At 40.0% G+C, this 13,323-nt stretch overlaps 1 protein-coding gene across 3 annotated transcripts in view; it reads left to right on the top strand.

The window, feature by feature from the left end:
• The window catches only part of GPR107 (G protein-coupled receptor 107), a 39,491-nt gene that overhangs the window by 3,355 nt on the left and 22,813 nt on the right, over positions 1–13,323 (top strand). For all 3 annotated transcript variants that reach the window (XM_032130653.1, XM_032130651.1, XM_032130652.1), the window contains exons 2-13: positions 2,260–2,385; positions 3,159–3,209; positions 3,441–3,529; positions 4,201–4,367; positions 6,097–6,131; positions 6,335–6,391; positions 7,185–7,295; positions 8,643–8,776; positions 9,465–9,540; positions 10,510–10,583; positions 11,145–11,262; positions 12,179–12,309. In XM_032130653.1, coding sequence (XP_031986544.1) covers positions 2,317–2,385; positions 3,159–3,209; positions 3,441–3,529; positions 4,201–4,367; positions 6,097–6,131; positions 6,335–6,391; positions 7,185–7,295; positions 8,643–8,776; positions 9,465–9,540; positions 10,510–10,583; positions 11,145–11,262; positions 12,179–12,309 — 1,112 coding nt within the window. In that variant the 5' untranslated portion in view covers positions 2,260–2,316. The remainder of the gene's footprint in view (positions 1–2,259; positions 2,386–3,158; positions 3,210–3,440; positions 3,530–4,200; positions 4,368–6,096; positions 6,132–6,334; positions 6,392–7,184; positions 7,296–8,642; positions 8,777–9,464; positions 9,541–10,509; positions 10,584–11,144; positions 11,263–12,178; positions 12,310–13,323) is intronic.

The following is a 13,323-nucleotide window of genomic DNA, read 5'->3' as shown; positions in this document are numbered from 1 at the left end:
CTGTGACCTTATTCAAATATTGCAGGATCACTTTTTATCCTAAAGGAGTGGAAGAGGGGGGAAAGATTTTTATGGAAACAAGCTTGAGAACTTTGCTATTGGTTTGACTGTAACCTGTTAGTGATGGGTCCCAGACCATCTCTTCTCCGCAGGGCAGGCTTAATTTTAAATGCATTCTATGTAAATTAAATTAATGTGTGTGTTAACAACTTGGATGCTGAAGTATTTACTTGTGTGGGTTCACACCTTTGTTGTAAACTTGAATATTTATGAAGTCAGTAGTTGAGTAATTATAAATAAAATCTGGGTTCTTTCAACCCCTTAAACCTTAGACAACTATTAGTAAGCCAATGTCTTTAGACTGTCAGTATGTGGAGCAATAGATGCTCTTGCTGTTGCTTAGTGGCAACTGATGACAGTGTGTGTGTGGGATCACATAAAACTGAAGGATTTGTGAATTAAATCTGTAAACTCTAAGCATTCAAAGTTGAGATAAAACCAGGGAGGAAAGTGGTGTGTGTTGTATATTAATTATCTGCTGCTGGTGGGGAACATATCTGTAAATTAGCAGAGTAAATCACTTAAATTGAACTGAAGAGCTCTTGCAAGTGCTCTGAATTGAGCAGCTGCCTCTGGTCATGTTTGCAAGGTACAAAACACCTTGTGGCTGGATGACACTGTGTCCCACTCAGATTCACCCAAATTCTTCTCTGTCCAGATGGGCTTAAATACATCTGATGTGCCCTATGAAGATCCAGAGTTAATTTTCTTTTCTGAGTGGGAAATTACATGGGATGCAATGTCAGAGGAACCAGATGGGCTCTTGTTTCAAGCATATTCCGTGACCTGGAACCCAAAGACAGCAGAGCTGTAATACTCTGTTGAACAAAGCATCTGCTGGAAGCCCTATGTCACTTAATGTTTTTTCTTCTTCTGAGCATTAAGGGAACCATCTGGTTATTTGCGAGGTTAACTTGATTCTATTAGGGTGATCTTATTACAGGTTAGCTGTGTCAGGATTAGTGCCCTTCTATCACAGTGAGTGATATTTATGAGTCAGGAGCATTTTGTGCAGAGATGTCAAAATCGATACTGGGGTAGAGGGAGAGGAAGAACTTTTTGTACTTGTACAATTTGTAGCTCAGTCTTCCAGGACTGTCTTCAGAACAGTTTGCCTTTAGCAGCTGACTTCTCTTTTTAGAGTGTTCTGCAGTCTGATTATCTTTTCCTAGAAGAAGCAGGAGGAAGAAACTTTTTTTTTTTTTTGATGCCAACTTGTCAAATGTTTTAAATTCCATTTTAAATTTGATTTTTGATTTCTGTTGCCTTGTTTCTGCTTTTCTTCCAATTTTAATGACCCAGTAGGTTTGAGGGACCAACTGCAGACGTTGGATGTGACCTTTTGTCATCTGATGTGGCAGCTGTGTGTGACATCAGCTACTTTTCATGTGAGGTCCTTCATGGCCTCCTTATTTAAAAAAAAAATTAAAGCTTACTGTACTTAAACCTTTATCAGCTGAGCAGGGCATGAGAAGAGATCAATTGCTGTGGTTTCCTTTCCAGACTGAGAGGAAGGAAATTATTCTTCAGCTAAACTGGGAGTAGAGGAGGGAGTTAGAATTCTCCTGCTAGATAAACTAACCCAAGTAATTCTGTTTTCAGTATTTATTCTATTCTTATTTTTTATTTATTTTATGCCAAAAATCATTTGGAGGTATGGGACTGCATACAAAACTTACATACAATACTCACCTAGTTTTCCAGTGTATTAGTGTTTGCCTGTCCAAGCACTGACCCTGCCTAACACAGATGGTCTGGGGGGATGACAATGCATTTGCTAAACACTTGGCCAAACCCCAGCTCTCTGTTAGGTAAGATCCCCAAAGTCACCTATTTCCTCTCAGTCTGTGTCAATGACAATAATCAGCATTCAAACAATAGCTGTCTTGATGTGTCTACAGTCACTTTGGGGGATTTTGCTATATGTTGTTTAGTCACTGATGCCAGATGTTTAAATTCTTCCAGAATTTTGCTTGTATATCTCCCAGTAGCATAGCCAGGCAGAGACATGTCTGTTTGAAGTTCTTGCTGTTCAGGTTATTGGAAAAGCTGGTCCATTCCAGTGAAATAGTTGGTTACATCTGAAGGTATCCTAAAGAAATTTGCACGAATATTCAAGTGTCATCACTCACCCTGCTTCCCCTTTGCTGCAGCAGATGACTTTGCATGTATTTGTAAACTTGCTTTCCTTTCTAACAGGATGATGTGAGGCAGAAAGTGCACCTGAATACCTTTGGCTTCTTCAAGGACGGTTTCATGAGAGTCAGTGTCAGCAACCTTTCCCTGAAGCCAGCAGTGGACGCTAATGACATGGGCAGTTTATCAGTGAGTTCCTTCCTATGAAACCTCCTGTGAAATTGCCCTTGCACTGGTAGCCTCCACTTGTCTCAGGTGTCAGATCCAAACTTGTGATGCTGTTGGCTTTGCTCCCCATCATGAGCCAATTATGAGGATCTGTGTATTGAGATTTATCCCTGAGCACTCTCCATTCTGCTTTAAGGATGAACCTTTAACTTACTGGATCCTCTGATGAACTCGATGCACACATCTATAACTTACACTGAACATCAATTTCCTAAGGAGTCCTCTGATGGGAAATTTTTTCACACTGTGTCCTGTTGCATTGCAATTCAGCTTGTGAGCATTGTGTCAGTAGGTTTCCAGAGCAGTGACAGCCTTAGTTTTAAGAGAACTCTAATATTACGTGTTATATTAGGGGCTTTAATAGACTGAAATACTAGATTAGATAACAGACCTGAGTTCTTATTCTGCTGCACAGTTTCATTTCTTTATTGTTATAAAAGTAATAAATGTTTTTGTCAAGCAAAACCATCTGGAATAATACTGAAATAAGTTAAAATGTTCAGAGACAGAAGGTACTCCAGATTTAGTTTGGGTTTGAATCATGATATGTTTTTTCTTGGTGGATATGGACGAGTTTGTTATATTTGAATGTGTTTTTCTGTCTGATTAAATGATGAGAAAAACACCTGCATTCTGCCTTAAATGTGGGTTAATTTGTTTAGAAAGCAGTATCTTTGACTCTTTCAGTAGTAGTTTGGCTTCAAATTGACAGATTCTTCTCAATTGTCTCATAGGTGGGATTCAGCTTGGATCGAACAAGAAATGACGGTTTCTCCACTTACCTGGTAAGACTTAAGAGAAGTGAACTTGCTTTTCTAAACTGGGACATCTCATAGTCTACCTGACTCTGGGAATGGTTGGAAGAAATAAAAAAAAAAAGGTGGGGGGACTTTAGACATGGGCAGGATGCAAAGGATAATTTGGATTTACAACTTGCTGAGCTAAGAATGGTAACCTCTACCTGGAGGGGAACGTGTCCAGAGGGCACTTCAGAGATGTTTTGCTTATGTTACCAGGATGAAGAAGTGGATTACTGTATCTTGAATAAGACACCAGAGCCAGATGTCTCTGTTGTAATCTTACTTCTGGACATAAAAGCTGAAGTGTGAGTAAAGACCGGACAAGACATTTTAAAGTTACTTCTTTAGTTGAAGATGATGTAACACTTCAGATTTTTTTAAGGGCTTGGGAAGCTGCTGTGTATGTAGGCTGTTGGTTTTTTTTTTTTTAAGGGATTACGTGAAAGTTGAGGGTAGGTGAGTGTAAAAGTAAAACATCTGCAGTTTAAAATGGTCCAGGAATTCTTCCTGCATATTGGAGGGGTAAAGGGATGGCAGGCAAAAGCAACCTACCTTAATTGTGCTGAAGGCATGAGCTTTGATGTCTTGGGTCACTTTTGCACTCAATCTGCCATTTTATTGTTTGTCTCGAATTATCTTTTTTTATGGAGGTACCTTCAAGTCTGTATTGCTCTCTTCTGCAAGAGCACATGTATGATAACATAGTTTCTAGTGAGACTCTTGCTTACCAAAGGTGAAGAAACCTACTTTTCTTCATCTGCTCTTGTATTTCATGTAGAGGTAGAGTGTGACTTTTCCCACAATGATCCCTTCTGCTGTAATTCATAATCTGGTTCTTGCCTGTTCTTTGTGATACAAAAAACAAGTCAAGACAAGTTGATTTTCCTTTATTGGGTATATGTAGGCTGTGACAAATAGCCTCTTTAAAAATGTTCTTTTATTTTCATTTTTTAATAAACCCTCTTTGTTTCTTCAGTGTGAAAGTACAGTTCCCTTCAGAAGCTGCTTCTTTGTTACCTAAAATTTTATTTGTATCTGAGGCAAATGGTACTGCCTTAAATACCAAGCTGCTAAAAACTTCTGAACCGAGCAGTGATTCTGGTAGAAATCCTCCAAGGACCAACGAAAATGCAGATGGCAAAGGTAAGCCAGCTAAACCTGACTTGTGTGTGCTCTCACTGCTGATTCCTATTGCTGTGCATCCAGCACTGAGTTGTGGTCATGTTCTGGGGTCCCCTTGGGCTAGAACTTAGTGTACATCCTGTGTAAACCTGTGCACAGAGCTGCCTTTGGGGCTGGAGTCTCCTGCTCAGTGATTTGTGTTCACCAGTCCTGTTGATCCACCAGAGAGACAATGAGTGTTGGAGACCTTCAGTGCCTGTGAGGAGCATTAACAACTTGGTTGTCTGTTGTCTGGCAAAAAAAAAAAGGCTAAAGGGGGAATTTTATGGCCACCAACAATTAGTTGAAGAAAGGTTAGGAGGACAATGATTGCAAGCAATTTTTAGTAGTGGCACGCAATGTCTTTTTCCCTTTATTAAGTCTTGGATGCCTCAGGTGGGATGTTAGGATGGAAAAGAAGTAAAATAAGTAAGATACCTTTCCTAAGTAAGTATTCCAGGATTATAGCAGATAATTTGTGCAATCCAGTCTCCATCTTTTGAGGTTTTAAATACTTGACTAAGTAAAACCAGGGCCAACATGATACAGTTGATACCAGGTATGCTTTGAGAGTCAGAAGTTGGATTTAATATCTCCATAAGTCCTTTCCAGCCAATGTTTGTATGAGTCTGTGTCTATCTAAAGAGTTGAACTCTATCACTTAGAAACTATGGGGAGGGAGAAGTAACTATACCAGTAATCTTTCCAGGAGTCATGAACCTTTGGCTTCCAGACCAGCAGACAAAACAATTTTATAATCTCAGCTCTAATGGGATTAGCTCATGTTATCCCTTCCTGGCAGAGTTTAGACTTCAGATCAGACTGCTGAGCAGTCTGATCTGGAGTAGTCTGAGTCTGTCTTGGCCTGTCGTGTTCACAAGCTTTGATACCATTCAAAAGCTTGCACAGCTGTCCTAACAAGTTAAGAACCAAGGATGGATGGCACTGGAGATCATGTATCTGAAAGCTGTGGTTTTGCTTTCTCTGGTATAAAAAGTGTAGCATGAGCATGGACAGTGCACTGAGGTGTGGGAGCCAAAAGCAAAGCTCAAGTCTTGAACTTTTGCTTCGTGGTAGAAAGGGATGACCTTGTGTTTGAAAAGCTTCTTAGAGGAGTAGAGTCAAACTGTGAACTTGACATGCTGCTCTACTGAAGGCTCCTGTCACCTCAAGTTCAGAAGAAATGCTGACCTGGCAGGTCACCTGTGCTTTTATGTTTTGTTTGTTTGTATTTTTACTGGGAGCTTAGTGGAAAGCTGTGAATTTTTTCCTTCTCATGATTAATTAGGATTTCCATATGTTTGTCAGGCCATGTATTAGTGCTCAGTTTGAGATTTGTCAGTGAGATTAACAATACTCAGCCATAACATAAAAAGTCAGAACTGTAGCTTGCATTTGGTTTAGATCACCTGCCTCCTGCACCACTCTCACCAGGGGCATTGGAAAGGTTCCTGGGGTAGGCTTTTGTAGGAGGTGTAAGAGAAGAGAATCATATCCTGGCATTTGAGGATGCATGCAGAATGAATGCTGGCTGTGGGAAGAGTCCTGTGAGAGTAAGGAGAGACTGGGAAAGAGTCTCTGTTAATGATTAGCTGGGAAACTGCCACGCAGACAAGTGTAGGAAGATGTGAGTAAGGTATTGACAACGTGGTGGTTTCTGCAGATGTCTAAATGCAAACACTAAATGTACCATTAATACTTTTATCTCTAGGTAAGAAGTCCAAACGAAGTACAACATCCTCCAAGGTAAGAAACTCTCTGGAATTCTTTCAGAAAGAACCTGGGGGGATATTCCAGTATAATCATAGCCAAAATGTGGAGAGTATTTGCTGTTGGTCTCAGCCTCTACTGTAAATATATAGAATGCAAATTTGATTGTCTGGTTGATGTAGCCAAATGTTTTAGTTACCTGCTTAAGAAAATCTGAAGGTCTCTTTTCCTTTTCCCAGAGCATGGTAGAACAAGAACATCCTGTTCACAATGACAGAGGAACTTTTTCATTTCAGGTAGGGTCTGTCAGTGTCTAAACACAGTTCCTTCACTGTCTTACTTTGGAAAAGTGGAAGTCTGGTATATAGATGTCTCTCTGATAACAAGAGTTTGCCTGAAAATGTACTGAGCTAAGCATCAATGATGGAAATCTTTCTTTGTAAGTTACAGGAGCTGCTTTTAAATTGCCTTTGGTGTGATGCTGTTATAAATATCATAATCTGTGAGCCTCAGCATATTAAAGTTTACTGTGATGCCAGTAGTGCAGATTGCTGATAAATAGTTTTGACCTGGCTGGTGACTCAAGGGGAAGATCCTCTGTATGAAACCAGATTAATGCTTTGTTTGAACACCCTGGTTCCCTTGTGATGGTTGGTTACTATAAAACAAACACATCTTAAATTCTATTATCTGACACAAATCTCATCTCCAGAGCTGTCACAATTTGCATAGTTGAGGGAGGAACAGAAAAGCTGCAGGGCAAGTATAATAAAAATTTTATGCTTCAGCATGTCAAATATATGATACTTCTGGTTGTCTTTTCTCTGTGGCGAACCAAGTTAAGCACTGATACTTAACAGGCTTGGATTACCAGAGTGCATAATCCTAGATAGGTGCAATGATTTTTGCTTCTGGAATTCTGTTGAAACTTCCAGATGTGCTGGTATCCTCAGAGCAGTCTGTTTGCTGAAGGGAACCAACTGACCTCAAATGACTGACTTCTTTCATGCTTCAGTAGAGATGACTTCCTACCAGGGCAACCCTATTGTGAATGAAAAGAATGCTGACTTTCCTATTCCTTATTTTCAGTTCTTCTTTAACATCAGCTCGGATAAACAAGAAGGTCTCTACAGCCTGTATTTCCATAAGTGTGTTGGCAATCAAGGGCCATCTAACGATCAGCTGCTCTTTAGTCTTGATGTGAGTATGGCTTCTAAAGGATAATTAACTCATTTGCTTAGACTGCAACATCCAGCTCCAGCTTGTAACCAAGCACACACTGCACATGAGTGCACATATGAGGTGGGAAGTGATTCAGAATTGTGTGCCAGTCTCTGCAGTGGCATTTCTGAAAGAAGTGACAACTGTAAAAAGAGTTAAAATACTGGTTTTGCAGAAATGCCTGAAAATCTGAAGACTGAATGTGGGCTGGGTTCAGTCCACAGTTGTGACCTGATGCTGTAATGGGATGGGAGCTACAGCAGCTGCTTGTGTTTTGCTGCACTCAAAAGTCACTTTTCTCTTTACATGATTGCAGATATTAAGGCTGTTGCTGCAATGTAAATTGTTGGTATTTGAAGTCAGTGTTTTTGCTTTTTCTGGCCTAATTAAAGATGTGTTTTTATGGTGTTAGATACACATCCTAAAGGCAATATATTCTATCAAATGTCTCATCTCTTTTGACGTACAAGGGTTTGGTCCTATGTGGTTTTGGTCATTATCAGAGCTTGGGCTTTCACTTTTTTCTCTTTCCTGTGCTCATGCTGGTGTATAATGAGCTGGTCTGGTATGAATCCTCTCACTGATCAACGTACCTAAGCCAGATCAGCCCCTGAACTGCTTTTTACACGTTTGTGTTAATGCTGCTGCAAGGGAACATGGAGGTGATAAAACTTAGCAGCCGTAACTTGACTCAGACTACTTTAAATCTGCTTCTGAATTTGTATGTTTAGAAGACCAGCTTTCCTGAATTGCTGTTTGTCACTTTGACCCACTGAAGAAATTGGAAAGCGAAGAAAGCCTGGATGATTGTCCTGCTGGGATGTACTTAAGAGATGCAGGACAGCTTCAGTACTTCAAACCAGACTCGATGCATTATTTTATTGAAGTGATAGCACATATGACTAAGCCACTTAGGGGTATAAATAGGATGCTAAATAATGCTTCTGTTTTCTCAGTCACAGGATAATAGGCTGGCAGCCTATTGTAGATACTGTTTCTGAATCAAAGGTGGGCAAATTGTGACATTTGGTAGAGAGAACAACTATTCTTTGAGAGAATTACTTTGCCTTTCTGAATTATGTTGCATAACTGAAGTATTGTTTTCCAAGAGGACGATTCTTGTGAGAATAGTTTTGCAAAATGTTTAGAGATTCTTGAGGATAAAGAGTAGGTTTTGGTTTTTTTTCTGAGTCTCATCAGTCGCCACTTCAGAAACACTCATTTTAAATGAGTGAATTTGATTGCGAAATGTAATTGTTAACTCAGTGCTTTAACAAAATTTTTTTTTTTTTTCAACTGTACCCATAACACACCTTTAATATTCAGATAGATATTACGGAAAAGAATCCTGAAAGCTACCTCTCAGCAGGTGAAATCCCACTGCCAAAACTTTACATTTCCATGGCTATCTTCTTTTTCCTGTCTGGGACTGTATGGATCCACATACTTCGTAAACGCAGGTAAGTTCAGTTCTGTGACAAGTAGGGGCCTACTTTGATTTTTATTTTTCATTCCTCCTCTTGTAATGTCCAAGTCACAGTCATATTTGATCACTTAAAACTCCAAGTCTGGCTCAGTATTGTATGCTTTATGCACACAGTTTATATTTGAAAACTGCTTCAGACAGTATTGTTATTTCAGACTGTCACGCTAAACTTACCAAATCTTATGTTGAAAGTTCTTCAGGTAGTGTGTGGCGAAAAATAGGAAATTCCTGTAGTTGATGTCAAAAGGAGATGATTTTGAAAATAAATAACAAGAAAAAATTGATCACTTTTTTTCATATGGGAAATGGCAACTTACAGCATAAGAGCCATAAATATCTTGATTGTGGTTTGAGTTACGGTTAGCAAATTTTCTAACAGTGAAGATATGTATATATATGTGGGATATTCTTATTAATTAATAATTTCAATTACCCCAAGCAGTAAAAATTAGGGGTTTAGAACACGATGTTGAACTATTGCTCAGAATGTTACAGAAACTTGGACCTGCAGCATTAAGGGGAATCTTTTTACACTAATGGTCAGCTCAGCCTGGGAGCAACTGCTTGACACTTGCAGAAAATTTTAAAGAAACATCCTTGGAAACTGAAATTTTTACTGCTGGCTTTTAAGTAATGCTCTTCCTTCTTTTTGTTCTTCCCAGAAATGACGTATTTAAGATCCACTGGCTCATGGCAGCCCTTCCTTTCACCAAATCATTGTCCTTAGTCTTCCATGCGGTGCGTACATCATCTCTGCCTGAAGGTGTTCAGCTAGGAAGTAAAAACATGGAATCCAGGACATGCTGTTAGGGAAATCTGCTTTGGAGAGGGGACAGTGGGAGGGAGATCTGGTCTTAATACTGAAGCATTAGAACTGAACTGCAGCTCTTGGGTGGAAGTGTTTGTTTTTTATCAGCAAATTCTGACTTTAAATACAGTTGAGATCGTGGTCTGAAGTGTTGAAGCAGCAAGGGTTGGAGGTTGAATGAGTTCCACACATTTTAATGTTTCAGCCATCTGTGGCTGGCCTGAAAGCTTGAGCTGTGCTACTGCTTCAGCTCCAGGGCTTGCAGTAAATATTAATAAATTAGAACCTTGATGAATGTTTGTAAAATTCAAGGGCAAGGAAGTATTATGGTGTATGGTAACAGACCTCAGCTTATCAGCTCTGAGACTTTCCATAGATAGTATCTGTGTTGAATTGCATTGACTTTGCCTTTCCACTGGAAATACCTCATGAACAAAGATAATGGCAAGCATTTAATCATTCAGTGTTTGTGCCAGCCATGATTTTCACCTTCATGTCCATGATATTACACCTGCTACAAGTATTTTTGGAGTCTGACAAAGTGAATGTGGCTTCCAGTGAAAATGAAACTAGCAAGCCTCTAGTCACTTAATGCAACTGAATCTGAAAAATGAATGAATAAATAGGTTCCAACTGCAGTTGTTTCACTACAGTTAAGTAGGGGAGTTGTGTGGGAAGGATGTAGATTGTACAAGACACATCCACTAGCACTTGGGAAATAGAGCAAATGGAAATGATCTCATTGTTGCTAAACAAAAGGAAATACTCTAAATGTGACAGAGCTGGGTTTGTACACACTGACTGGAAAGCAAAACTGGAAGTGGATGTGGAGCAGAGCTGTTTTTAGGGGGTGGGATGTCAAAGAGCAGCTTGTAAAGTGCTGTATTTTCTGCTTCCAGATCGACTATCACTACATCTCTTCTCAGGGATTCCCCATTGAGGGCTGGGCTGTTGTTTATTACATCACTCACCTGTAAGTGTGTCACAACATTGATGTGATAGATTCAAATTGCCACTGGGGCTGTCTCCCTCCTGAACAACGTGGGAAATTGTTGTGTTCTCATTCAGACCACCAAAGACTCAGCAATCAGCCCTGTGTGAAGTGGAAAACTCCACTTACAGGGGGCAGCTGCAGAGAATTGGCACTTCTGTGGGTGGAGGAGTAAAATGATAACAAATGCTTTACTTTTCTTTGTTCACACTGGTATTTAAGTATCTAATTTGTTCTTGGTGTGAATGGTAAGTGGGTACAGCTGCCAGTGTTTGCTGCTGTTCACAATTGTGAATGGGTGACTCGCCCAGGAAAAGATTGCATATATTGTGAATGAAGCCTAATATTGCTCTGTGATACACAGTTGTAGCAAGTACATCTGCTTTGCTATTGTGGGTTGGATAAGTGCTTGCCAAAATTATGGATAAGGAAAGCATTTGTTTGGGTTTGTGGCTTTATTGGCTGTGAGAGAAACCTGGGCAGAAGAGGAAGTGTGATGAAATAAAATAAAGTCTCTCACTGCAGTGTCTGTTTCTCTTCCAGACTGAAGGGAGCTCTTCTGTTCATCACTATTGCCCTCATTGGCACAGGCTGGGCTTTCATTAAGCACATCCTGTCAGATAAAGACAAAAAAATTTTCATGATTGTCATCCCACTTCAGGTGAGGACTGAGCTGTGCTGATACTTCCTGTCTTGTGGGAGAGCTGCTTGTGCAAACTGGAAAAGGCTGTGAAAGCTTCACACAGTACCATGTAGTTCTTGCTTGTATGAGCCTCTTGGTTAGTTCCTAGTCTGGAAGTTACTGTAATTCTCCCAGTTTTTATCTCATAGTGATCAAACAGTTTCAGCAAATGAAAACTGGCTGTAAGAGCGGGGCAAAACTTGGGCTGGAAAACAGTGCTAAACAGCTAAGCAGAGGAATTGAATTGAAGTTGTCACTGCTGAAATGCTTGCTGAATGGCTTAATGAAATAAAAAATGGGAAAACCAAGACTTTTAGGCCTGTTGGGTCAGAGGGAAGCATTCCCAGTTGTTCAAAGTGATCAGTGCTGGTCTCCTACTCCAGGAACTGAAGTACATAGGAGAGCAGTGCTTTTTTTTGTTGTTGTATGTAGAAGAGATTTTCTGCCTTTCCAGATGAAATCCCTTACCAGAAGTATATGTAATTAGTGTTTGAGGCTCTTAGCGAGCTCAGGTGTAGAGTACAAAAGATGGTCAATAACCAGCCTGAATTACTGGCTTTATTTAGAACTACATGTTTTCACCATTGGCTGTATGTGTCACACAGTCCTGCTTCTGTGCTTCAATAAATAAATTCTGCTCCTTTTATCTCGACTGATACAGTAGATTCAGCACAGTATATAACAAAAGAACTACTTCCTGAATGTCAGCAGAAATAAGTTCCCATCAGTTTTATTTCTGTAAATCTTGTGAAGATGCTGCTTAACGTGTGACTTTTGGATGTAGATCTGTAGAAAAATTATTGATGTTACTGACTGGGCTTTTGCTGAGTTGACAGCCCACCTGTAGTGGCTCCTTGGGCAGTTTCTAAACCATGAACAATGTCTTGTTGTGTAGGTACTGGCAAACGTGGCCTACATTATCATAGAGTCAACAGAGGAGGGGACAACTGAGTATGGACTATGGAAGGAAATCCTTTTCCTGGTGGACTTGCTGTGCTGTGGAGCCATCCTATTCCCAGTGGTATGGTGAGTTGCTCTGTGTGGAAAACACGTGAACTAATGGGCATCGACAGCTCTGCCAAAGCAAAAGAAAGCAGTGGTTCTGTGGAGTCAAGCATTCTGTTAACTTTTATAAAGCTCATCAACCTTAACATTTCAGTCTAGTGCTGTGGAAGACGCTTGTTTTGGGGATGTTAGAGTGGGGATAAGGTAAGGTGGGTGGCAGTTTGTGGCCAACACTCTGCAGACTGTAGGTGCTCTCGAAACTTGAAATTTTGCAGAAATGTTGACTCTCTAAACTGAAAAATGGGATTTGGCTTCACTGACTGAGATTAGATACTTGACTGCTAAATTTCAAAACAGTAGTGGTGTCTAAGATCAGGGCTGCCTTCAGGCAGAGTAGCTGTATGTTTATTTGACTGTTTATAAGAAATAATCCCACAGGGAGCATTTCCCCACCCTTCCTTCCACTCTACTTGGCAAGGAATAATGTTGGTTATGTAAAACTCAACCAAAACACAGATAATTCAGATAAACACTATCGTTGCTGCTTGCCAGTTAGCCAGAACATTTATCTTCTAAATGCATTTTGTCTTAATTGGATAAACAGCTGAGTTTAAAGGAGGATATCAAGGAGCTTCTGGCTCCTTGGTTAATAAACACAGAATATTCTTCTTTTTCTCCAGTATCTCCATTAATTTTTTCTGAAATGCAGATTATATAAATGTCTGGTAACATGTCATCACTCTGGAGTATAACTCTTGAGTGTTTCAGAGAAAGGTGTCGCTCAGTAGATGGAAATAAGCTTCAGCTTGACTTGTGAAGGTGGGTTTCAACTGTCCTTCCCTTCCCCTACACATTCCTGGTGGCTTTCTGCCAAGGCTGGGAGATGTCTTCCAAGAAATTTCTCACTTGTCCTTCCTCTTGCTCCAGTCAAAATGGTTCAGCTCTGAGGTTGCAAGCATTTGGCAATGGTAATTAAAAACTCAGGGATATTAACTTCAATTGCAGAGAAACTCCATTTCCCATGATAAAGCTGAC

This window comes from Corvus moneduloides, chromosome 21 (assembly GCF_009650955.1).
Source record: "Corvus moneduloides isolate bCorMon1 chromosome 21, bCorMon1.pri, whole genome shotgun sequence".
Classification (NCBI taxonomy): Eukaryota; Metazoa; Chordata; class Aves; order Passeriformes; family Corvidae; genus Corvus; species Corvus moneduloides.
The sequence above is the reverse complement of the archived record's forward strand: the minus strand, read 5'-3'. Positions and strand labels throughout refer to the sequence as shown.